Source organism: Candida dubliniensis, chromosome 1 (assembly GCF_000026945.1).
Source record: "Candida dubliniensis CD36 chromosome 1, complete sequence".
NCBI classification, from domain to species: Eukaryota; Fungi; Ascomycota; class Pichiomycetes; order Serinales; family Debaryomycetaceae; genus Candida; species Candida dubliniensis.
In genome coordinates, this window is record NC_012860.1 from 606,142 (window position 1) to 630,577 (window position 24,436).

General features: G+C 33.8%; 10 protein-coding genes across 10 annotated transcripts; 6 read left to right on the forward strand and 4 right to left on the reverse strand. All coding sequences in view use genetic code 12, as the record gives it.

Annotated features, from left to right (window-relative positions):
• Positions 1-204: 204 nt before the first annotated feature.
• Positions 205-2,745, forward strand: CD36_02610 (DNA repair protein RAD16-homologue, putative; the record flags this gene model as incomplete). Its single annotated transcript, XM_002416888.1, has 1 exon — positions 205-2,745. The coding sequence occupies one exon, from the start codon at positions 205-207 to the stop codon at positions 2,743-2,745; it is 2,541 nt and encodes an 846-aa protein (XP_002416933.1).
• Positions 2,746-3,167: 422 nt separating this feature from the next.
• CD36_02620 (L-aminoadipate-semialdehyde dehydrogenase large subunit, putative) lies at positions 3,168-7,382 on the forward strand (the record flags this gene model as incomplete). Its single annotated transcript, XM_002416889.1, has 1 exon — positions 3,168-7,382. The coding sequence occupies one exon, from the start codon at positions 3,168-3,170 to the stop codon at positions 7,380-7,382; it is 4,215 nt and encodes a 1,404-aa protein (XP_002416934.1).
• A 586-nt stretch (positions 7,383-7,968) lies between these two features.
• CD36_02630 (conserved hypothetical protein) lies at positions 7,969-9,732 on the forward strand (the record flags this gene model as incomplete). The annotated part of the gene is made up of 1 exon (XM_002416890.1): positions 7,969-9,732. One exon carries the CDS (start codon positions 7,969-7,971, stop codon positions 9,730-9,732), a length of 1,764 nt encoding a protein of 587 aa, XP_002416935.1.
• Positions 9,733-12,395: 2,663 nt separating this feature from the next.
• Positions 12,396-14,081, forward strand: CD36_02640 (3',5'-cyclic-nucleotide phosphodiesterase 2, putative; the record flags this gene model as incomplete). The annotated part of the gene is made up of 1 exon (XM_002416891.1): positions 12,396-14,081. One exon carries the CDS (start codon positions 12,396-12,398, stop codon positions 14,079-14,081), a length of 1,686 nt encoding a protein of 561 aa, XP_002416936.1.
• A 911-nt stretch (positions 14,082-14,992) lies between these two features.
• On the forward strand, positions 14,993-17,044 carry CD36_02650 (conserved hypothetical protein; the record flags this gene model as incomplete). The annotated part of the gene is made up of 1 exon (XM_002416892.1): positions 14,993-17,044. The coding sequence occupies one exon, from the start codon at positions 14,993-14,995 to the stop codon at positions 17,042-17,044; it is 2,052 nt and encodes a 683-aa protein (XP_002416937.1).
• A 424-nt stretch (positions 17,045-17,468) lies between these two features.
• CD36_02660 (synaptobrevin homologue, putative) lies at positions 17,469-18,071 on the reverse strand (the record flags this gene model as incomplete). The annotated part of the gene is made up of 1 exon (XM_002416893.1): positions 17,469-18,071. One exon carries the CDS (start codon positions 18,069-18,071, stop codon positions 17,469-17,471), a length of 603 nt encoding a protein of 200 aa, XP_002416938.1.
• Positions 18,072-19,076: 1,005 nt separating this feature from the next.
• CD36_02670 (Rab-family GTP-binding protein, putative) lies at positions 19,077-19,946 on the forward strand (the record flags this gene model as incomplete). The annotated part of the gene is made up of 1 exon (XM_002416894.1): positions 19,077-19,946. The coding sequence occupies one exon, from the start codon at positions 19,077-19,079 to the stop codon at positions 19,944-19,946; it is 870 nt and encodes a 289-aa protein (XP_002416939.1).
• A 190-nt stretch (positions 19,947-20,136) lies between these two features.
• Positions 20,137-20,898, reverse strand: CD36_02680 (mitochondrial protein, involved in the import and assembly of intermembrane space proteins, putative; the record flags this gene model as incomplete). The annotated part of the gene is made up of 1 exon (XM_002416895.1): positions 20,137-20,898. One exon carries the CDS (start codon positions 20,896-20,898, stop codon positions 20,137-20,139), a length of 762 nt encoding a protein of 253 aa, XP_002416940.1.
• A 675-nt stretch (positions 20,899-21,573) lies between these two features.
• CD36_02690 (conserved hypothetical protein) lies at positions 21,574-21,948 on the reverse strand (the record flags this gene model as incomplete). The annotated part of the gene is made up of 1 exon (XM_002416896.1): positions 21,574-21,948. The coding sequence occupies one exon, from the start codon at positions 21,946-21,948 to the stop codon at positions 21,574-21,576; it is 375 nt and encodes a 124-aa protein (XP_002416941.1).
• Positions 21,949-22,200: 252 nt separating this feature from the next.
• CD36_02700 (spliceosome (dis)assembly complex subunit, putative) lies at positions 22,201-24,357 on the reverse strand (the record flags this gene model as incomplete). The annotated part of the gene is made up of 1 exon (XM_002416897.1): positions 22,201-24,357. One exon carries the CDS (start codon positions 24,355-24,357, stop codon positions 22,201-22,203), a length of 2,157 nt encoding a protein of 718 aa, XP_002416942.1.
• Between the last annotated feature and the right edge of the window lie 79 nt (positions 24,358-24,436).

A 24,436-nucleotide genomic window follows, 5' to 3' on the forward strand; every position in this document is an offset into this window, starting at 1 on the left:
TTTGTTTTTGAGTACATTTTCACAACGTTATTTCTTTTTTCCTTTGCTATTCTTTTCTCTCTCTCTTATGTTATAGTGCCTATTTCGATTTGATTTTTGCAATTTTTTTCTTCCTTTCAAGTCCTTTATCTTCTTACTTTGTTCATCCCTTCAAATCTACTTTTAAATAATACCCAGAAATTAAGGCATCGCTGAACCTAAAAGATGGCACCTTCAAGAAACAACCTAGCAGAAAACGAGTCCTCCTCAGATTCAGAGACAAGTAATATTGGTGGCGGATTCATTATTGATGATATTTCAGAAACCAGAGCAAAACGACCAAGAAGGGCAGCAGCAAACTCGTCATACGCAGAACTAAGTGACGATCAAGAAAGTGATTCTATCGATTCAGACACTTTTGCTAATGTTTCTGCTCCCGTTAAGAAGAGAAAGACGCGTGCATCTACGCGTGTCCAAAGTAAGGAGAAGAAGAAGAAGAAGAAGAAGAAAATAGCCAAACGGTCACCGTCTCCTGATGATGATGAAGATCAAGAGTTTACTTTAAGTTTGGATGATGAGAAAGAGAGCGATGCTACCGATGATGAAGTTGAATATATAGGTAGCAACAAGATAGAGCAAAATGGCTCTTCAACCACATCAGCAATAGATTTAGATGATGACTTAGATATTGATAATGATCCTGAAGAAAACATGCCACTAGCATCCCGAAAAGCTCCCAAAAAACGCGGTAAAGGAGGAAAACGTACAAAGAAAGAACCCAAACCAAAGATGTCATACTATGAACGAACAACAAATAGGTTGTTTGAGAACCACCCGAATTTAAAGGAAGTATTTCCGTATTTGAAGAATACCCCGAAAATCACACCAGAGAGAGCTGAACATCCTCCAGGAATGACAATTAAACTTTTGCCATTTCAGTTAGAAGGGTTAAACTGGCTTATCAAACAAGAAGATGGCGAATTTAATGGTGGGATTCTTGCTGACGAAATGGGTATGGGAAAAACTATTCAAACTATAGGGCTTTTTATGCATGACAGGTCGAAAGGTCCTAATTTGGTTGTTGGTCCCACAGTTGCCTTAATGCAATGGAAGAATGAAATTGAAAAACACACCGAGCCAGGCATGCTTAAAGTATTGCTTTACCATGGCGCCAACAGAAGCAATAGCATTGAAGAGCTTTCACAGTATGATGTTATTCTTACATCTTATTCCGTTTTAGAATCTGTCTATAGAAAGCAGAATTACGGATTCAGAAGAAAAAATGGATTGGTTAAGGAGAAATCAGCAATCCACAACATTGAGTTTTATCGAGTGATATTGGACGAAGCTCATAACATCAAGGATAGAAACTCCAACACATCAAGAGCAGCAGGCAAATTGAATACGAAGAAAAGATGGTGTTTGACAGGAACACCTTTACAAAACAGAATTGGTGAGATGTACTCGTTAATACGATACATGAAGTTAGATCCGTTCCACTCATACTTCTGTACCAAATGTGATTGTAAAAGCGAGGATTGGAAGTTTTCAGATGGTAGAAGATGTGACTTTTGTCAACATCCACCAATGTTACATACTAATTTTTTCAACCATTTCATGCTCAAGAATATTCAAAAATATGGTATTGCTGGTTTAGGATTAGAGGGATTCAATAACCTTAGACTGTTATTAGATCATATCATGTTGAGAAGGACGAAAATTGAAAGAGCAGACGATTTGGGTTTACCTCCAAGAGTTGTTGAAATCAGACGTGATTATTTCAATGAGGAGGAAAAAGACTTGTACCAGTCTTTGTACAGTGACTCAAAGAGAAAGTTCAATGACTATGTTGCTGAAGGGGTTGTTTTGAACAATTACGCAAACATTTTCACTTTAATTACCAGAATGAGGCAATTGGCAGATCACCCAGATTTGGTTTTGAAAAGGATCGGAAGTAACGCTATATCCAACGAGATTGACGGGGTTATCATGTGTCAGTTGTGTGACGACGAAGCCGAGGAACCAATTGAATCAAAATGTCACCACAGGTTTTGCCGAATGTGTATTCAAGAATATATGGAGTCATTCATGGGTGCCAGCAATAAGTTGGAATGTCCTGTTTGCCATATTGGTCTCTCGATTGATTTGGAGCAACCGGCCATTGAGGTTGATGAAGAGTTGTTCACGAAAGCATCCATTGTGAATCGTATCAAGCTGGGGTCTCATGGAGGAGAGTGGCGTTCATCGACTAAAATTGAGGCATTGGTAGAAGAGTTGTACAAACTTAGATCAGATAGACACACAATCAAATCTATTGTATTTTCGCAATTCACTTCGATGTTGGATTTGATTGAATGGAGATTAAAACGTGCTGGGTTCAATACTGTCAAGTTGCTGGGATCAATGTCTCCACAGCAGCGTGACAACACGATTAAGCATTTTATGGAAAACACAGAAGTAGAGGTGTTTTTAGTATCATTAAAAGCTGGTGGTGTGGCATTAAATCTTTGTGAAGCATCGCAAGTTTTTTTAATGGATCCATGGTGGAACCCAAGTGTGGAATGGCAATCAATGGATAGAGTTCACAGAATTGGTCAAAAGAGACCAATTAGAATTACTAGATTCTGTATCGAAGATAGTATAGAGCTGAAAATTATTGAATTGCAGGAAAAAAAGGCCAACATGATCCATGCTACTATTAACAATGACGATGCTGCAATCAATAGACTTACACCCGATGATTTGCAATTCTTGTTTATGAATTAAAGTGTGGTTGTAGAAATATATAGTTTTATCTTTTTTGTGTGTTTATATGTTTGAATAAATCAATTAGTTTGGCTTTGGACGTGACTAATTATAAATGCGGCTTTTTTTTTTTTCCCAGATTACTGTAAGGGCACCTCCGACTACCAAGTGACTCATTAGAGGCGATAATAGTGAATTAGAAAGATGCGAAAAGTTTTTTCTTGTACTATTTCGCACGACTCAGATTATTTGCATAGAAGCGTTATCGGCAGTGGTAGCAAATTGTGTTTTGTGGAGTCATTGAAAGAAAAAATAGCACGAAATTTATTACAATAATTAGTTCAAAATTTTCATTACATTTCTACTTTTCATTTTTTCGAACACTTTCTTTTTCTCTTTTTATTTGAAGAAAACTTTAACGATTTTCAATTAATTTTGCAAGGATGACTGACTTTTGGTTAAATTATTTGGACAATCCTACATTGTCCGTGTTACCCCATGATTTCTTGAAACCAGCCAATAATAAATCTGTGGAAGGTACCTATGCATTTAACATTGACAATAATAATGCTGATTTTAAATTTGGTTTGGCGGTATTTGCTGCATTAGTTTACAGATTAACCGGTGATGAGGATATAGTAATTGCAACTGACGAATCAGCCAACACTCCTGAGTTTATTGTCAGATTGAATTTAACACCAGAATTGACTTTCCAAGAACTTGTCCATAAAATAACCAAGGAGTATGAGAATAACATTTCTGAAATAAACTACAAATCATTAGCTGAGGTTTCACATAGAATTAAAGAAGCTAAAAGATTAGATGAAAATCCTGGGTTGTTCAGATTATCTTATCAACATGCCCACTCAAATCAACAATTGAACACTACAGTGGAAGGCTCTATTCGTGATTTGGCTATCTACACTGATGGAACAAAGTTCACCATTTACTACAATGCCTTATTATACTCACATGAACGAATTGTGATATTTGGAGAACAATTTGCACAGTATTTATCAACCGTATCGAAAGATACCAATACTGTTATAACCAAAGTGAATTTGATTACTGAATCACAAAAAAAGAACTTACCTGACCCAACAATCGATTTGGATTGGTCAGGTTACAGAGGTGCCATTCAAGATATCTTTATGGACAATGCCAACAAACATCCTGATAGAACATGTGTTGTTGAAACAGAATCATTTATGGATTCAAACTCCAAAACCCGTAGTTTTACTTATCAGCAAATCAACCAAGCTTCCAATGTTGTCGGTAATTACTTGAAAGAAACCGGCATCAAAAAAGGCGACATTGTCATGATCTATGCTTATCGTGGGGTAGACTTAATGATTGCTGTTATGGGTGTTTTAAAAGCCGGGGCAACATTTTCCGTCATTGATCCTGCCTACCCTCCGGCAAGACAAAATATTTACCTTTCTGTGGCAAAACCAAAAGGGTTAATTGGATTAGAAAAGGCTGGTACATTAGATCAATTAGTTGTTGACTACATTAACAACGAATTGGACGTTATTTCTACTATCCCGCAATTAAAAGTACAGGATAATGGTATATTGGTAGGTGGTAAAATCGAGGGTGCAGATAACGATTGTCTTGACGATTATCAAAAATTCAAAGATCACCCAACTGGGGTAATTGTTGGTCCTGACTCCAATCCAACTTTATCATTCACTTCCGGGTCAGAAGGTATTCCAAAAGGAGTATTGGGTCGTCATTATTCATTAGCTTATTATTTCCCATGGATGGCTAAGAGATTTGGATTATCTGACAAGGACAAGTTCACCATGTTGTCGGGTATTGCACACGATCCTATTCAGAGAGATATGTTTACTCCATTGTTTTTGGGAGCTCAATTATTAGTACCAACTGCTGATGATATTGGTACCCCTGGTAAATTGGCTGATTGGATGGCAAAGTATGGAGCAACAGTGACACACTTGACTCCAGCTATGGGTCAATTGTTGAGTGCTCAAGCCACCACTGCAATTCCAAGCTTACATCACGCCTTTTTTGTTGGTGACATTTTAACGAAAAGAGATTGCTTGAGATTACAAAGCTTAGCTGAAAATGTGTTTATTGTTAACATGTATGGTACTACTGAAACACAGAGATCAGTGTCCTATTTTGAAATCAAAAGTCGTAAAGCAGATCCTACTTATTTGAAAAATTTGAAAGATGTTATGCCTGCAGGTACTGGGATGCAAAACGTTCAATTATTAGTTGTTAATAGAAATGACCGCTCACAAACCTGTGGTGTTGGGGAAGTTGGTGAAATTTATGTCAGAGCAGCAGGTTTAGCTGAAGGTTATCGTGGATTGCCCGATTTAAACGCCGCCAAATTTATTACCAATTGGTACGTCAACCCAGAAAAATGGATTGAACAAGATGAAGCAAACAAGAAACCTAATGAAACTTGGAGACAACATGGATGGTTAAAACCAAGAGACCGAATGTATAGATCCGGAGATTTAGGTCGTTATTTACCTGACGGTAATGTTGAATGTTGTGGTAGGGCCGATGACCAAGTCAAGATCAGAGGTTTCAGAATTGAATTGGGTGAAATTGATACACATTTATCTCAACATCCTCTTGTTAGAGAAAATGTCACTTTGGTGAGAAGAGACAAAAACGAGGAACCAACATTAATTTCTTACATTGTTCCAAAAGATTCTCCAGAATTGAAGACATTTAAAGCAGACGTCGATGATTCGATAGAAGAAGCTAATGATCCAATTGTTAAAGGATTAGTTGCTTACAGAGAATTGATTAAGGATATCAAAGGATACTTGAAGAAAAAGTTAGCTTCCTATGCTATCCCAACAATAATTGTGCCATTAGTAAAATTGCCTTTGAACCCTAATGGTAAAGTAGACAAACCTAAATTACCATTTCCAGATACTGCTCAGTTAGCGGCAGTTGCTAAATTAAGTGTTTCTGGCCACGATGCCAAAGTTGCTGAAGAAGAAAATTTGACCAAATTGGAAGAGCAAATTAGGGATTTATGGTTGGATGTGTTACCAAACCGTCCGGCAACAATTTCCAAAGATGATTCGTTCTTTGATTTGGGAGGTCACTCTATTTTGGGTACCAGAATGATTTTTGAATTGAGAAAGAAATTAAATGTCGAAATCCCCTTGGGGGTCATTTTTAAAAATCCAACAGTGGAACAATTTGCTAAAGAAGTTGAAAAAATAATCAAAGGTGGTCAAGATTTCCAATTGGCTGATGAAGGTAAAACTATTCAAGAAGAGAAGAAGGATGTTGCTGATTCTCAAAACGAGAACTTAAACTATGCTGAAGATGCAAAAGAATTATCAAAATCTGCACTTTTGGAATCCTATTCTTCTTTGAAACAGCTTCCAACTGGATCGATTAACGTTTTTGTTACTGGTGCTACAGGGTTCTTAGGTTCTTTTATTGTTCGTGACTTGTTGACAGCACGTAGTAAAAACTTGGATATTAAAGTGTATGCTCATGTAAGAGCATCTTCCAAGGAAGCTGGATTACAAAGATTGCGTCAAACTGGTACCACATATGGTATTTGGGATGAAAATTGGACAGAAAAAATTGAAATCGTGTTAGGTGATTTATCGAAAGAGAAATTTGGTTTGGATAATTCTCAGTGGTCAGATTTGACTAATAGCATTGATGTAATTATTCACAATGGTGCCTTTGTGCACTGGGTCTACCCATACTCTCAATTACGTGATGCTAATGTCATTGGTACTATCAACGTTTTGAACATGGCAGGTGAAGGTAAAGCTAAATTCTTTTCATTTGTATCTTCAACATCGGCTTTAGATACTGATTATTTTGTTAATTTATCAGATGAATTATTAGCTCAAGGCAAAAATGGTATTTCCGAGGCAGATGATTTACAAGGATCAGCCAGAGGGTTAGGAAACGGATATGGACAATCCAAATGGGCAGCTGAGTACATTATTAGACGTGCTGGTGAACGTGGATTGAAAGGATGCATTACCAGACCTGGTTATGTTACTGGATTTTCCAAAACTGGTGCTTCTAACACCGATGATTTCTTATTGAGAATGTTGAAAGGATCTGCTGAATTGGGGTTGTATCCTGATATCACTAATAATGTCAATATGGTGCCTGTTGACCATGTTGCCAGAGTAGTTACTGCAACTGCATTAAACCCACCAAGCAGCGAGCAATTGACAGTTGCCCATGTTACTGGCCATCCTAGAATTCAATTCAACGACTTTTTGGGATGTTTGAAGGCATATGGATATGACATAAACCCAGCAGATTATCCAGTGTGGACCAGTGCATTAGAAAAGTTTGTTGTTGAAGAAAGTAAAGAATCAGCCTTGTTCCCACTTTTACATTTTGTGTTGGATAATTTGCCACAAGACACAAAGGCACCTGAGTTAGACGACTCTAATGCTGCTAAATCGTTAAAGCAAGATTCCAAGTACACAGGAGAAGATTTAAGTGGTGGTAAAGGTGTTGATTTAGATCAAACTGGTGTTTACATTAGTTACTTAATTAAGATTGGATTTTTACCAAAACCAACCGGTACAGGTGATAAAAAATTACCCGAGGTTGAGATTAGTGATGAAAGTTTGAAATTGATTAGTGGAGGTGCCGGTGCACGTGGATCAGCTGCCAAATAAAAGTCAAAAAGAAGAAGGGGCGGAATTCATGTCTTGGTTGTGGTTTATACACGGATCAGTATTACCTAGATTAGATGTACCTTAGATTATAAGTCTTAATGTGAAATAACGATATTTTTAAACTATAAGAGCAGAACAAGAAATACCAACCAGGCAGTACATTACATAATTCTGTTTTTTTTTTTTTTTTTTTTAACTCTCAACAGCATTTTACTTTTATTTCCATGTTACAATGTGTTAAACTCTCTAAGACATTGTAAAATGATGTAATAATGTTTACATGGATTATCGCAATGTTCATGATGATATTATTTCACAGTGAGCCATCGGTAACATAGAACTTGAAAGTGGATATTCGAGGGAAAAAACAAAAAAAAAAAAAAAAGAAACCAAAACTAAAACTAAAACGCCGTTACTGCAATTAGGGGATCCGCAATTTCCTATTATTTTTTATTTAGAATATGATTTAAGGTTTAAAATCATTTTTTCATTTAGTTGACAGTAAGGAGTAAAGATTCGACAATATAATTCACATTAACAACATTAAAAACAATTGATGGTTTCGAAGAACTAAAAATCCAGATCCATGTTTCTGCCACATTTACCACTGTTGTCACTGCAACATGAAAAATTAAGAAAAATTTCACTTGAGGAGGAAGAAGGAGAGGAGGAGTTGACGACCTATGACGAATTTGAACACAATAAAAAACCAGAAACAAGCTTTTCCCTTCGACAGCAATATGAACTTGACAATAAAAATTCTTTACTTGATCGTGAAAAACACATGCATGTATTATCATCATTGAGTGGAGACAATTTTCTTCGACGACAATTGGACTATGAAGAGGATTATGGTAACAATAGCAACACAGAACAAGACGAAATGGTTACACAATATAGTAATAATAATAATAATAATAACACTGTCGATTCATCGAAAAATATACTACTGAACCGAAAGTTATATGATGATATTTCTCAGTGTAATCAACCAAAATCAGATTCCACCGATAGTCTATGTTTGGAAGTGAACAATAATAATAAGAAGAATAACGGTCATTTTCTATCTGGCACCAGTACTCCCCCTGATACGATGTATAATTACAATGGGCTTCCGACAGTTTACTCATCTTTGGAGAATAATAATAATAAATTACCTAGAAAACAATTTAATTTACACCTGCAACAAGTCCCACCTCAATTACAAGTACAACTTACACAATCCCATAATTTACAGAGATCGCTATTGGCAAATTCTTCAGCAACCAACTTGAATGCTTATTTACGGGGTAATCGAAGGTATTCTTCTTCAGGAAACAGTAACCCTATTAATGATTTGTTGACAAGTCCAAAATTCATCAAATCCAATAGGTTCAATAGTCCTATTCCTCCATCAACACCAACCACAACAGCGCAAACGTCACCCATTACCAATGGCAATCCCACGATAGATCAAAAAAATAGATTGGTCGACCAGTTTTACAATTCTGGTAGAATCACATCACCAGGTAGTCGAGTTGATTTGTCTAACATGCATAAAGAAACTCTGTTGATTTCTCCAACTCAACAATCATTTTCAAAAGTAAGCACACCTAAATCAGAAAGGAAATTCAATTGGAAAGAAGATTCACTTGAGCCACGAGATGATTTGACTGATTTTTCTCCAACCCCACCATTAGAGAAAAATCATAATTTGAATGACGAAATAATGGATGACATTTTAAACAAGGGAGGGTTTAAATTCAAGTATGATGCGAATCAATTAGTTCAAGATAAGGAATTGGTGAATTATCTATTAAACATTGACAATATCCTTGATCATAATGAAAATACCCATGATATGAAAAATAGGAAAGATACTTCCTTAAGTGAGTTGAATAAGGCAATGTCTAATTTATATGATACAACTTTACTTAAATCCAAGAAAATCTTAATTCCACATAAAAATGATCATTTTGACTCATTAACTGAGTTGAATCATTTGAAACGATATCTAGAGGAATTACATAACAGTATTGATAGTTTGGGACGATCATTGGGTGCTAACAGAAACAAAGTAAGGGAAAGTTATAAGGACAAAATTGATGATAATATAGCTAGATTGAATTTAGTTTCTAAGGAATTGGAAACTTTGGAAACTAAAGCAAATTTATTTAGGGATAAAATAAGTCAACAAAAGTCAAATACTACTAATCAAATGATGGAAACCATAACAATTTTAACCGATGTTAATAATAAGATGAAGAAATATTCTATAATTAAAAGAAATAGAATTATAGTTGAGGTCAATGTCGTGTTGGGATTATTGGTTTTGATTGTAAGTATTTATTATGGCTACAAAAACAAATAAATACCGATTCAGGTTTCCATTTAGGATATGTGTAGTTTGCTCTTGGAAGTGTATATCCCTTTCTAAATTATTTATTTCAACTTTGAATATAGAGTAACTACAAATTAGGTCAAGCATTTGCAAGAATTGAATACTGATCGTTGACTCTGAGTCAAGACATGTAGCGTGTGCTTGTGCTAAAGTATAACAGTTGTACCAAAGACAACAGTCACGAGGTAAAAATGACTACTTAGTCATTTTTTTTTTTTCCAATTGTGATATGGCGTCGAGAAATCATTTGCAAGTGTATAACACAAAAATAGTACAATTCGTCCTCCTGCTTTGACACTACTTCAAAAGATGCACAATTGGAACTTTTTGTGTTATCCAGAATATAAAAATAGCTGAATAAAATAGAAGTCTAAAATTAAGAACAATAACGCAATTAGAGAAAGATTATCGAGTTTGAAGTTCGGATAAACCAATAATTCATTGACTCACAGTGAATACATCAAAGTATGCGTTAAAAAAATGATGGTACTATATAAAATTTTTCTTTTGTTTTATCAAAGGAAGGTTTATCATCATTACAAGGTGTATGAAGTGTATTTCATTATTTGTTGACCGAACACAACGGAGTTAATGCTAATATCTCTGACAAAGCAAGACTTGAAAGTGTGCTATACTAATCGGGAAATAAATCACACAGAATTTTAATGCCTTGTAGCACTTGAAATAGTCACAAAAGACTTGGTACAGATTAAACTAATAGTCGGCAATAAAAGTGCACGAGAATTGAAATCTATATAAGGATATCACACACAAATGGCCAAACATTAAAGAAACCACTTTAGAAATATCTGTTCAATTAATGATGTTGAGTGAAATGCGGTTAAACAGACAAAGTTGGTACTAACAAGCATGCAGTTATAATTGATCTATTTCAGTTGTGTTTTATATACTTGAATATATAAAGTTCAAGGCTAAATGATTAGAGTTAATAAGTTCAAGGAAAGTTAATACTAAAACAAAGAGATATGATACATAGCAAAATTAATTATAAAGAAGTCTAATACTATCTACTTTATTTACTATATATGCACATTTGAAATAGCGTGTTGATTTATATTCATAGTCTTTCACAAATATAGAACGCAAAAAAAAAAACAAAGAGTCTATGGCTAGCTGTAACAACAATTGAGCCAATATATATTGACTATAAGACTTGGTAGATTAATTTAAACTTCAAATTTGATATCAGTTTCAAATACAAAAAAAAAAAAAAAAAAAAAACAATATAACTCTTAACAATGGTTTAACTGAAAGAAGAAGAAGAAGAAGAGTAGATATTAACAACAACGCTCTGAATTGACACATATTAATTGTATTGTTTATTGTTTCATGCTTTGTCTTTTTTTTTTTCCTCGACGTTTTTCTCTCCAAACAAAATAAAATAAAAATAATAAGACAAAATACACGAAATCAATAGCAAGATATCACCATAATTTATGCAGTAATCAAATTACCTACATATTTATCAGACCATTTGATTACAATTATTCTTCTTGCTACATAAACAAGTACACTTTGGGAATGTTGGCCCAGTTGAAAACCATAATCAATTCAAAAGAGTTCTATAAACTTTAATCAATGGTTCAATTGTTGTTATTGTTATTATTAAGGTTTAACTCGTTTCCTTTCCCATGGAGTATGAAATTATGAATTAATTAATCGTTGTTGTGGTTCTTGTGTCATATAATAAATCTTCAGGCCGAGATCCTTTTTGTTACTGGTTTTTTTTGAGAACAATAAAAGCATGATCACGCTTTTAATCATAATTTATTGTATTAAAGATAGATATAAAATACTATATGGAAAATTTTATCAGACAAAGAACAACAACACCAACTAAAAAGTTACTATTCTTTAAACTGTGGATTGAATGTTCTTCTTTGTCTTTATTTATAATTTTAGTTTTGCATTAATCAACTAATTAATTCCTTGAACAGAGCAGAACAGTAAATGTAAGGCAAATAAATCCGTAGAAAACGTTTCGCCTCGAGGTAAGATATAGATTGTCAACATTCCAGCTTTAGAAAAAAAGAAAAGCTGAAAAGTTTTCATTCTTCCTTCTTGCTTTTCCTCTTCTTTCATCTCAACAATCTACACAACACTCAACAAACTTAAAACATTTGAGATACTTGACATTTAACACAAACTTTGAGAACTTTCAACTACATCAACATCGACAGAAAAAAAAAAAAAAGAAATTTTTAAAAGAAAACGTTTCTTTTTCTTCTTCCTCTTTTTTTTCTTCTTTTCCGCCCATTTCAACCCAACTTCCCCCCATCAAAAGAGAAAGAAATTGAAAGGGAATAAACCATAAACAATACAAACAAACAAACAAATAACATACTTATCCCCAAGAGTGTAAACCAAAGACTGATTTTAAGAAAAAGAGTGAAAACAAGAAACCAAAGAAACAACGAACCAAAGAACCAAAGAGTAATTATTATTTTATCAATTCTTATTATTCAACTTTAATCATTCGTAATCAAAGAAAATTATTAATAAAAAGGGAAAACAAAAAAACTCCAAGTCAAGAATATACTTATTTATTAATACTTCTAATTGTTTTCTTTGGTTTACCATACTTTTAAATATAGACCAACAGAATAGACACTATGGCAGAAGTATTATCATTAGTTGACCTCGAGATTCCTCGAGTCACTGATAAATACTATAAATTTGACACTTTTAAACATTTAATCTGTTACTTGTTCAAAAAAACTAGCACAGAAACTGATTCAAATGTTCCTATAGTAATAATATTCCCTACCAACAATGATAGTTCTACAAAAAAAACTCGATCCACTAATAATAACAAGCTAGATAATTTACCATTCAGTGATAAATTGTTATTGATACAGTTCTTTTTCACCCACTTGAACATATTGACGATTCAAGGTGAGAGTTCAGATGAAGAAAAGTTATATCAGGAGATACGTGATGCCAAAGAATTATTAACAAATAGGATATCACGAGTTGGAAATTGGACAGGAACAACTCATTTTAGATATTGTCGACATGATAATGATTGTGGACTATTGAATCAACATTCCAAGATTGCAGGAATCATACCAACAATGACGTATATTCTTAATTGTAATGCAACAAGATCAGATATTGCCACTAAGCAATTGATATATTTATACCAACTCATGATAGACGAGATTAATTTCATTGACTTGTTGCAAGATGCATCCACGACAAGATTATCTCAGTTATGTTATGCTGTGGGACATTGGAGTTTCCCTGCTCATAATTTATCAAATGATGATTTGGTTTATTGTGTTTATTTGATGATAGATTACGCTATCAAACAAATTGAAGGATTTGATAACATTCCTTTGAATGAATTATTGGCATTTATATTTATTGTTAGAGATACTTATAAGAATGGGAATCCGTTCCATAATTTCCGTCACGCTGTGGATGTTCTACAAGCTTGTTTTCATTTTCTTATTAGATTGGGTAGTTTGCCTAAATTTAAACAATTTGTCGAGGACCCAAAATTGGATTTCAAAGAAGCTCACGACGAGCATACTGTATTAATTTCCTCACAAAGGAATTCCACCGAGGAAGAAGCTTCCCTTAATCCAATACAAACATTAGGCTTACTAGTTGCTGCCTTGGGGCATGATGTGGGTCACCCAGGTACAACAAATGACTTCATGATCAAATTCAGTGCACCAACGGCACTACTTTACAATGATAGGTCTGTTCTTGAGTCTTATCATGCCTCCTTATTTATTAATAAAGTGTTAAGAATATGTTGGCCAGATTTATTAACTTGCACAATTGAAGAAAAGTCAGAATTAACCATTAGAAGTTTGATAATTTCTTCAATATTGGCCACTGACATGGGTGAACACAATGAATATGTTAATCGGTTGAAATCTTTCAAGACACATAATGAAATTTTAAATCATGATAACACTGTTAAATTGATTTCTGCGTTGTTAATTAAATGTGCTGATATTTCTAACGTAACGAGACCGTTGAGAGTATCTGCACAATGGGCAATGGTTTTATCAAGAGAGTTTGCCGAAGTGGAATTGCTCAAATCAGTGATCAAAAAAGATATCGATCTTGACTTTACAAAAGATTTAACCTACGATCATGTTCCCTGTGAATTACACGAGATACTCGAAATACAACCCGATATACATAAAGGACAAATATTTTTTATTAATTTATTTGCTGAGAATTTGTTTAATAATGTTAGTGACTTATTACCCCAATTACAGTATACTTGTGATATTATTCTAGAGAACAAATTATTTTGGTTGAATAGAGCAAAGAAATAATACATTGATTCATGCTTGTAATTAAGTTAAACCACATCAGAAGTTTGCCATTAACCACCGTTGCATTATTATTATTTATTATCATTATTATCTGTTTTTATGTTGTACACATTTTAGTTTTGGATTGGATTCACACGATAAACATATAGTTAATTATCTTATAGAGTATAATACTAACTGGATTATACAAATTAATATATATGTTTCCATATGCTTGAAAGGGTTCCGGATTTGTCTTTATTGTGAACATAGGTGTTAACTTGTAGATGGGAACTATTTGTCTTTGTAGCAAAGAGACACAGAAGTTTTTTACTAAATAAGAACAATTGCATTGCTTAGAAGCTGTGTATAAATTGCATATAATTGTGGGTTATTTTCAACTGATGAAAATTTCAAGTTTGTACCAAAATAATTAGTACGAAGCCCAAGAATCAAAAATAGGGGGCAGAATCCAGGTGGTATGTGTGTATAGTGGACTCACCAGTAGTACCACTTAAATTCGCCACAAGGTGTAATCCGACAGAGGACACGACGAATACTCGCACCAACCAAAAAGTGTCCACCAATTCTTTTTTTGGTTTTTTTTTTTTTTTTCTGTTGGTATTTAAACTCTTTTGCATCTTCATTAGGATCTAACAGCTTTCATCATACCTCATCATCTCCAACCAACTTCTCTCTCTTCTTCATTTTCAGAATTTTTTTTTTCCCTCTTTCTTCCATCCCTCATTTCTCCCAGATTCATTTTTTTGGTTTTTTTTTCAACAACACCTTTCCAATTGTAAATATTTAGTTTTCTGTTAGTTCATCGACATAAACTGGTTTGTTATTTTATGTTTCTTATAAACTGAAAGAAAATCCAAACAGCAAAGATCTTTTTTTTTTTTTTCAAATTACAACGCAATCTAGTAAAAATGGAACAATCTCAAGGAAACATCGCCAATTCCCCACCAACTTCAGAAATCCCCCAAAGACCAATTATATTGTCTCCACCGCCATTGGACCAAAACTCCTTCAACCAATCGTTGAACGATTTGCTGATATCTGTTCCTCAAGGTCATGCCAATAGACAACAAAGTGTTGGGTACAATTTGCAACATGAATTTGAAACATTGACAGCTAATTTGGATTTGGACTTGACTAGTTCCATGAGAAACATTACTCAGAGTGCTCCCCCTAACCAACAGCAGCAGGCTCAATTACAATCACATACACATACGAATTCACAACTATTGACTACCACTGATTCAAACACCAAACCGGCTCATTCGGTCAAACCCACGTTGGTTGCCCCAGCTGCTTCAAGATATAGTTCTAATTTAGGTTCTGATTTATTGGGTAAATCTACTAGTTCTTTACTTGGTGATAACAATCCAGTTTCTCCAATCCAGAAATTCTCTTCAATTAATACTCAATTGGATAGTTTGTTGAACAACAATATTTCTGGTACCAAAAGTAAAACTGGAACCAATTCACCATTTTTATCAAACACTGGGTTATCCAATAGACCACAATCGGTTAATGATTTTACTAGTATTTTCAATCGTCAAGACCAACAACCACAACAATCGTTTCTGAGTTTTACTGCTCAACAACAACAAAATCAAAATCAAAATCAGAACCAAAAACAAAACCAATCAAACTTTTATCTGGATTTGATTGTATTCAGTAACTGGATTGAAAATTTAAATCCTCAAGATAATCTCACAATGATTGATTATTTGTGTTCAAATTTGCCACTCGATATATTATTGACTTTTAAGTCTAAGTTAGATTTGCATTTGCAAGGTGGATCAGCCCAGAAACAACAACAACAACAGCAGCAGCAGCAGCAACAGCAACAACTACTACCACAATTTGTTATGTCACCTTATAGTCAATATGACCAACAACTTTACGGTGACATGGATAAATTAAACATTCAAGATGACAATTTTAAATCGAAACATGGTAATTCATCATTCAGAACCAATCAACTAGCCAATTTAATAGATAAAGTAGAACGACCAAAATCAGCTGATCCATTTGTCAATAATAACAAACATGGCCAATATCAACACCAAACATATAACCAAAACTTGTATCAACAACAACAACAACAACAAAATCTGTTAGTCGATAGAGCTAAATCTCCAACATCTCATTTATATGAAAAGACCAATTTTTTACAGTTAGCTGCAGCTAATTCAAATAATGTTGGTGGCAATTACAATCAATACATGTCGTCATTATCTTCTTCATTAGGTCAAACAAATCCAAACAATACATCTACTAGAGATGACATGGATTTGAAGCTTGGAGCTTTGGCCACGATCAATTCAAGAGTTGCATTGGATTCAAATAGAAAACATCCTCATATAGCGACACCTGGATCAACTTGGAATAATCAAAATCATAGTCATCTGCAAATCTCTCCACCACACCATCAAATGCATAGCAGTGTACGTAATGTTTCAAATTTTGAAGAATCCATTAATCGATCATTGAACTCGTCAAGCGTGCCTGCTAGTATGCACAAGGCAAATTATTCCAGCTCCCATAGCAATAATAATAATAATAATAATAATAACAACAATGGCAATGTTAATTCTAATCAAAGTAAAGGAAATCATAAGAAGAAAATAAATTCTCCAACGTCAGCGGTTAGTATGCAACAAAATCCCACATCAGTAAATTCAACCACTGGTGGTAATAGCGGGGCAAATGGTAATACTACAACCACAAGTAGTTCATCGTCATCTATGCCAATTGAAGTGTCAAGTCTTGAATTATTGAATAACATCCCTGCATGGTTGAAATTGTTAAGATTACACAAGTATACCGAATGTTTAAAGGATATACCTTGGAAAGAGTTGATAGAGTTGGATAATGATCAATTGGAGAGTAAAGGTGTTGCTGCATTGGGTGCTAGACGTAAATTATTAAAGGCGTTTGATGTTGTGAAGAATAATTTACCAGTTGTTTGATAACAGTATTTTTTTTTTTTTTGCTTTCTGGGAAAACTAGGTAAACTATAATACTACTATTCAATGTGTTTGATATGCTTTGAAATAGAAATATGTATAATAGAGGTTTAATTGATTGAAGTTTTCTTGTTTTTTTTGTTTAATTACATCTTCTTCATCTTCTGTAAATATAAAATATAGAATTATTATTATTAATATCGAATATTAAATAAATAGATTTAATCAAACGGGACTTATAATTGACTTGGATTCTTGTTCTATATAAATAAGCAATGACCTCTCTGACTTCCTGATAGTAGTAATTAATTGAACCTACTAGTTATCATAATGACAAAAAAATTTATAAAACCATCTGTTCCTAATTTGTGCCTCTGAACCCTTTAATTTAAAAAAGATATACCTATGTATCCATCACTACCAATGATTACATAATCACGCAACAAGAATTGGTTTTCTTTGCTTGCTTATAAAACATTCTTGAAGAACTTGATAATGCTTCTGATTTATCAACCAAAGAATCTAACTTCTCACCCCTTTGTAAAACCCCTTCAATAGTTTTGTGTAATACAACCTTAGTATCATCTAATTCCTGTTGGACTTTCATGATTGAGTCAGCTTGAGTAGGGTCTTGATATTTTTTCAAATATGCTTCTAATTGTCCATATTGTAAAGTTTCATTTGTTTTATCAATATTTTCCCAATCAGATTTAGGATGTAATGATAAATATTCTTCCAAGATTTTATTTATTAAAGAATAAGCTGGTCTCACAGGATAATCTTTGTCCGTTATAATGATACCAGAAATTCCTTCTGATCTGGTATAAGTATGACCAATATAGTTACCTTCTTCAACACTTTGTCTTTGTCCAGGTTGAGTTCTTTGAGATACAGTTTCTGCAAAAAAAGTCATGAATTGAGATACTCCATTTCTTTCGAAAAATGAAAACTGAGATAAATCTCTGGCTGATGTTAATTCTACTGCCTTGTCTCCAGTTGATCTTAAAATACCAATGTAATAAATCTTCATTCTTCGAGGGTAAATATGTATATATAACAAAATAAAATGACGTGGGGCTTTACTTTTGTTTGTTGGAGAAAAGATCAAAAGTAAAAAAAAAAAAAGAAAAAGAAAACAGCAAAGTCTCATTTTTTTATTTACTTTTGTTTGATTAAACGATGCTTTGAACAAGACAAACAATCTATCTAAAGTACACGACGATATCAAAAATCTAACAAATATGGTTTACAATCTACAAATCACCATTGATCCTAGTGCTGTATCAGGTTTTATATATTTAAAATAGCTAGAAAAGTAGTCAATACAATAATCTGTAGTTTAGTGGTATACAATTTGAAAAGTTTTTGCTAATGTTGTGGAGTTTCAAGAACAACTTTTGTTGTTATGAATCAGTAGTTGAATATTCATGATTCAAAACTAATATCTTCTAGCATGTGCTAGAAAGAGAATACTCTCTGTTAATAGCTTTAAACCTATGAAGTCAAATAAAAATACAGAGAATACTCCAATCCTTTTGATAAGTAATCATTTGGGTTAGCTCAAGCAAACACTATCTGTGACAGCATAAACAAAAGTGAGATAGTTTAACTTCAAAAGAATGTTATACGCCAGTAGTACTAGAGACGCTATCACCTTTGTGTTTAGCTCTTACAAGCCCTTACTGGTTATTATTAACTACAAGGACTTGGTGTGGATTGCACGACATATATTGGTTGAAAGCATTGTTGATGATAGGAGATAATAGTTAAAAATCCACAACTACTGTTTACACGACAAACAAGAAAAATAGAAAAGAAATATTTTGTATTTGATTTATTTATTTAAATTTGAGCACACAAGTGACAAAATTTGAAATTTATTATAGAGCTTCATTGAATTCTCAGTCCAGCCTTATAAAACCCACTTTACTGTGGATAAATGACAATATAATTAGGTGGAACTGGCATTTTTTATCATTTAGTACAATACCCTTCCCCCCTCCTCCTTCTAATTTGCATAGTCAAATTCCTTTCAATGTCAAAACACCGCTTAATTAATAATAATAAGAATAATACCAATGGCATTACACAACCATCCTTAAATCCAGTATCAATGGAAAACAGTAGTTCTAGCAACCCAAAAATAGGTCCTACACCGACGTTAAAAGTTGTATTGTTGGGAGATCTGGGTGTGGGTAAAACTTGTTTGAGATCTCAATTTGTACATCATGTATTTACCAATGCATACAAGGCAACTATCGGAGGTGATTATTTGACAACATCGGTTATTCTACCGCAGCAAATACAACAATCGCAATTATCGTCATCCACATCATCTGTGGATACCAAATCAAACTTTGCAACTGCAAGGCTACCGAATACGAGTACAAAAGTAAATTTGCAAATTTGGGATACAGCCGGCCAAGAAAGATTTAATAGTATATCACAGGCATTTTATCGAGGCACAGATGTATGTGTTTTGGTTTATGATGTTACCGATTACGAGTCAGTGCTAAGTATAAGAGATTGGTTTAACCGATTTATGGAGCATTGTCATGTGGAATTTCCTGGAATTGTGATTGTGGGCAATAAACTGGACAAATCAAATGATCGATGTGTTGATTTGAACGAAATTAAAGATATTGTCACTACTAATACGACTTTTGCCAATTTGGGAGATTATATTGATGATTGGGACAATTCATTAATGGAGATAAGTGCCAAGCGTCTAGAACTAGTTGAAGAGTTGTTTTTGAGAGTTGCAAGAATTGGTGTTGACTTGTTGATGGGCAACAAAGGTGACAACAAAAGAAGATTGCAACAATTTGATAAGATTGATTTGAGAGAAACACATAATAGAATGGATAGTAATGCTACTAGTTCGTCGTCTAGTTGTGCCTGCTAAAAGGATTGCCAAAATAATAGGCAAAATAAAACTGATTAGTATAGAAGAAGTAGTTTACATTACTTCTTTTTTTTTTTTTTTTTCATTACTAAATATAATAAATACAATGACTTAATTTTAAATAATTTATTTACAAAAAAAGGCTACATTTATGTACGAGTGATGCATAATCATGTTACATGATTTTCTTCTAATCAGATTTAGTGTTTGGTTTAATCTTGTCTTCGTTGATTCCTTGTTCAATTTGTTCAATTGCAGGTTCAGTAGTCTCAAGAACAACATGTTCGACAACCTCAGTGCTTGCTTCCTCTTCACCATCATCATACAATTCGTCCTTATAATGTTCAGGATATCTCTTGAAACAAGATCTCATGTTTTCAAATTTCTTGATACAATCAATTCCTTTTGGTTCGGTTTCTGAAAATACAAAACAGGAAAAGGCTTCCTTGAATTCTTCGCCACAAGGACCATGGGCCATACCTCCTAAACAAGGACAGTCCCAATTGATTTCACCAGTATCTGGATTGAATGCAGCTTCTTGTTTACCTTCACCTTCACCTTCAGGTTGTCCATCACTTTGCGAGTTGGCTTTCTTGTCATCAACACTTGTCTTGGACTCAGAAGATTTTGTATCTTTGGCTTTTTTCGTTTTCTCTTCATTTTCTGTGACCACTTTTTCTTGTCTTGAATCTAATGATTCTTGTGCCTCTTTCGCAACAGCATCACCTTCTTGAAAAGCTTTTTCGATGTTATCAGCAGTGGATGCATTTTGGATTAAACTTGATTGTTGTGAAAAGTAGCCAAAAGCTAAAGCTCCAGTACCTACGACTCCAAGTAGTAATCTTGAGGTGTGATTGCTTGGTCTGGTTCTTGTAGTGGATAACTGTCTGGTCACTCTTGTAGTTGCTTGACGAATAAGACCTGATGATGATCTAGAAATTGCTCTATACATGATTTTGGAAACTAGAATGCTTATGAACGGGGGAAAGAAACAAGTAAATCAAAAAAAAAATAAAAATAAAACCTGGGGACCAGTGTAAATGGACGGGTAAAACACTCAAACTGATAAGATGATGAAGTTCGTTTCTAGAAGTCTAAAGAATAAATATGCAACAATCTAATGACTTGAAACTTGTCTTTTTCTAAATATAAATTGAGTTTTCAGCAATAGCAAGTTTAGCAGACAAAGAAAAAATTGTTCTTGAAGAAATTTTTCGTCCCAAATTGAATATTTCGGGATTCGGGGGGCGACGCACAGTAATCATCATCATTGTAAATTTGATTATTAAGCCTAAAGCGAAGACTTGACAAATTACTGTCATTCTGATACACTATGTGCAGGCTTGGGGACTATTCTAGAAATGCAATAGTTAACCATAAAACGGACCAATACATTGGTCACCAAATTAATCATAATATGAATTCATAATTCAAAATGGATTATTGAATAATTATTTGTTTTTTTTTTTCATACTAAAACTATATACACATACAATTCATTATCTCTTATAATCCCCCAAAAAAAGAATTATCATAAAAAACATATATATAAAACCATACTAACAAAGATCCCTTAATTAATAATGTTCATCATCAAGAATAAATAGACAAAGAAACAACAAAAAAACTACTTTTCATCTCCTCTCTTTTGATATCTTATATCCTGTGTCAAGTCAGGCAATTTGATGACCTGTTGTTCTTCAACAATTTGTGTGTTACCATTATATGACTGGTCATACGCAGCATATCCAATAGATGCCAATACCACGACAATAGAAATGGCTCCCATCTTTCTAAAAAGCTTTAAAACCTTTTCGGATTCATGTGTATCCTCTGTTTGCACTCTTTTCATGTATTCTTTGACTGCAGCGAATTTTGTTTCCGTGATTGGCTGTGGGGGTGGTTGCTCGACTGAGTATGAGCGCAAGGGACGAAGCTCTAGGGCCATGGCTCTTCTGAATGCTCGGCTATGCTTGGAAGTACCTAATACTGTTCTCAACATTGTGTAATGGATATAGATATATACGTAGAATAATTAAGTGAGTCGATAAAAGAAATAAGTTATTTAAAAGAGTTTCTTCAAGAGAAACAACAACTATGGGGTTTTGTTTTAAACCAGTATGAATTTTTCACATTTTTCTACCTACAATTTTTTTTTTTTTTTTCCCCTCAGCGCTCATTCGCTGGTTATCTATAAAATCCAAACAACAAAAAATCTATAATAGATTGTTTTTCTCTTTATCTAAAAAATCTCTTATTGTATGCAACTAGTCAAATTTTCTAGATTGATTGGCACGAATTCCTCGTCGTCAACTTTTCCCACCCATAACACATCATCGTCAATATATCCATAAATTTTTTTGTTCAGTAAGTCATTCTGATTAAACTGATATACGGGGAACCCCTTTTGTAACAGTAGTTCATTTTTTAAAGGTTTCATTAATATGTTATTTTGTAAACAAAACTGGGCAACAACATCTTTAAATGAAGTGCTTAGTTGATAAGATGGTATCCCATTCACATTTACCTTTACGTTTCTAGAATTGCTTATTAATACCTCACAATCTGGTAGCATACTACCATTCAACTTAGGGACAGATTCGCATACAGCTGAATCGAACTTTGCTTCAATCATATCCAAGGCTTTGTTCAAATACCAATTAATGGTTTCTGAGGTGACATTATTGCATTCTTGTAGCTTATTAGCAAAATATGAGTACCAGAAACTATACCATTTGGGAACACTTTGTGGTTCATTGACGAATGTTTGAAGCAACCTTTGCAACCACGGATTGAAAATCCGAAATTGTAGTAAAAATAATAAATCTTTGCCCTCGACATATTTGAACAATAAAAAGGCATTATCAATTCTTGCGATGTCATTTGCGCCATCAAACAGGAGAACTTCTAGCCATTTGGTAAATGATCTGAAAAAAGTGTTGTAAAACGTTTCGACTTTTCTCGGTAGAAACTTGGTAACTGTTGGTGCCCAATTATTGTTAAATTCGTTGATAATGCTGATTGCTTGCTCCATTTGTCTTTTCAGGGTCAGAAAATCCCACAAAGAACCATGAACTTCAAAATCAAGAAAGTTTTGGTATCTATCCACATATTCCAAAAAGACTTGTTCAAAAATACCCAATTCATCGTTACAAAAGATTGCTATAAAATCTAATAAGTATTCAGGAAGATTGCAAATTGATCTGTTCTCATTATCAATTATGTTAAACTCTGATCTCAAATACGGAACTATTATATTTGTTGCAAGTTGAGTCATTCGCTTTTCTTGGAATACAAATATTGGATTGCTCGCCCACGATGATAGGACAGATAACAAGACTTCATGATTCAGTATATCTTTATGTTTATCCTCTTCTTCTTCATCCACTGAATCGTAATATAGTATTTTTTTGATAATTTTCGAATACTTGTTGTACAAGTATTTATCTAAATGTGCTGTTGAGGATTCAGCGCCAAATTGCAGGAATTCGTTTCTAATACTATGCAAAGTGGGAATCGCTTTCTCTTTTTGGTACAGTAAATCAAAAAATGAAGCATCTGTCAACCGTTCTAGTTGGTCTCTTTTCAATGAAAGGTATGCCAAAGCTGCACTGGCTTCCAGGGGGAAATTTGTTAATAACGCTTTTGATGCTTCTTCACTTGTTATCTCATTACTTGAAGCGTTCTTTAATATCTGTTTTATCTTTTGCAAGTTTTCTATTGTAGTTGACTCGTTTGCTTTCTCGAGTTCTCCTATCAGATATTCCACGATATTCTCTCGATCAATGATTTTAGTTACTTCTCCATAGATATCATTTAAACTCGCAAGAACAGCTTCTGCTTTCAGAATGAATAGTTCATCCAGCAATGATAATCTCTGATCCAAAAAAATTCTAATATGTGAAGGCAAATTTATGTTTAGTTTCTCAAACTTCATGATTGTATCATACAATTTATCTGATAAAGAAGATGCTGTCACCTTTACAGATTTGTTTTTAAAATCTATACCCAATTCGTCCTCGTCGCTATCTGAATAGTTACTTTGCACTTTCTCTTTGACTGCCCCGACACCTAATCCTTTAGGCCGTAGCTTGGTTTCAATGGGATTTATTATTCCTTCCTGATTTACCCCTAGACCTTTTCCTTTTTGATACCCCATCTTCATTAATAATTTTGCCCCAATACCATACTTCTGGAAATTGTCAGATCTATCACTATTAAGTTCTTCTCCATAAAGAGGTTGATCTATAGGTTTCTGATTCTCTTCTTCCTCTTCTTCTAGATCTGAGTATTCATCATGGATCGCTGCCATCATCATACTACCCCTCGACATAGTAGTTTGTATATCCGATTCACTAGTCGTGTCTGACTTTTTAAACAATAAGCCTGTATTTTGAACATTTCCTGGCATTAAACTCCGTCTCTTTGTAATAGTGTTGATATGTATGTATGGTATATTTCTGGAGCTGAATTTTTTTTTTTTTTGTTTG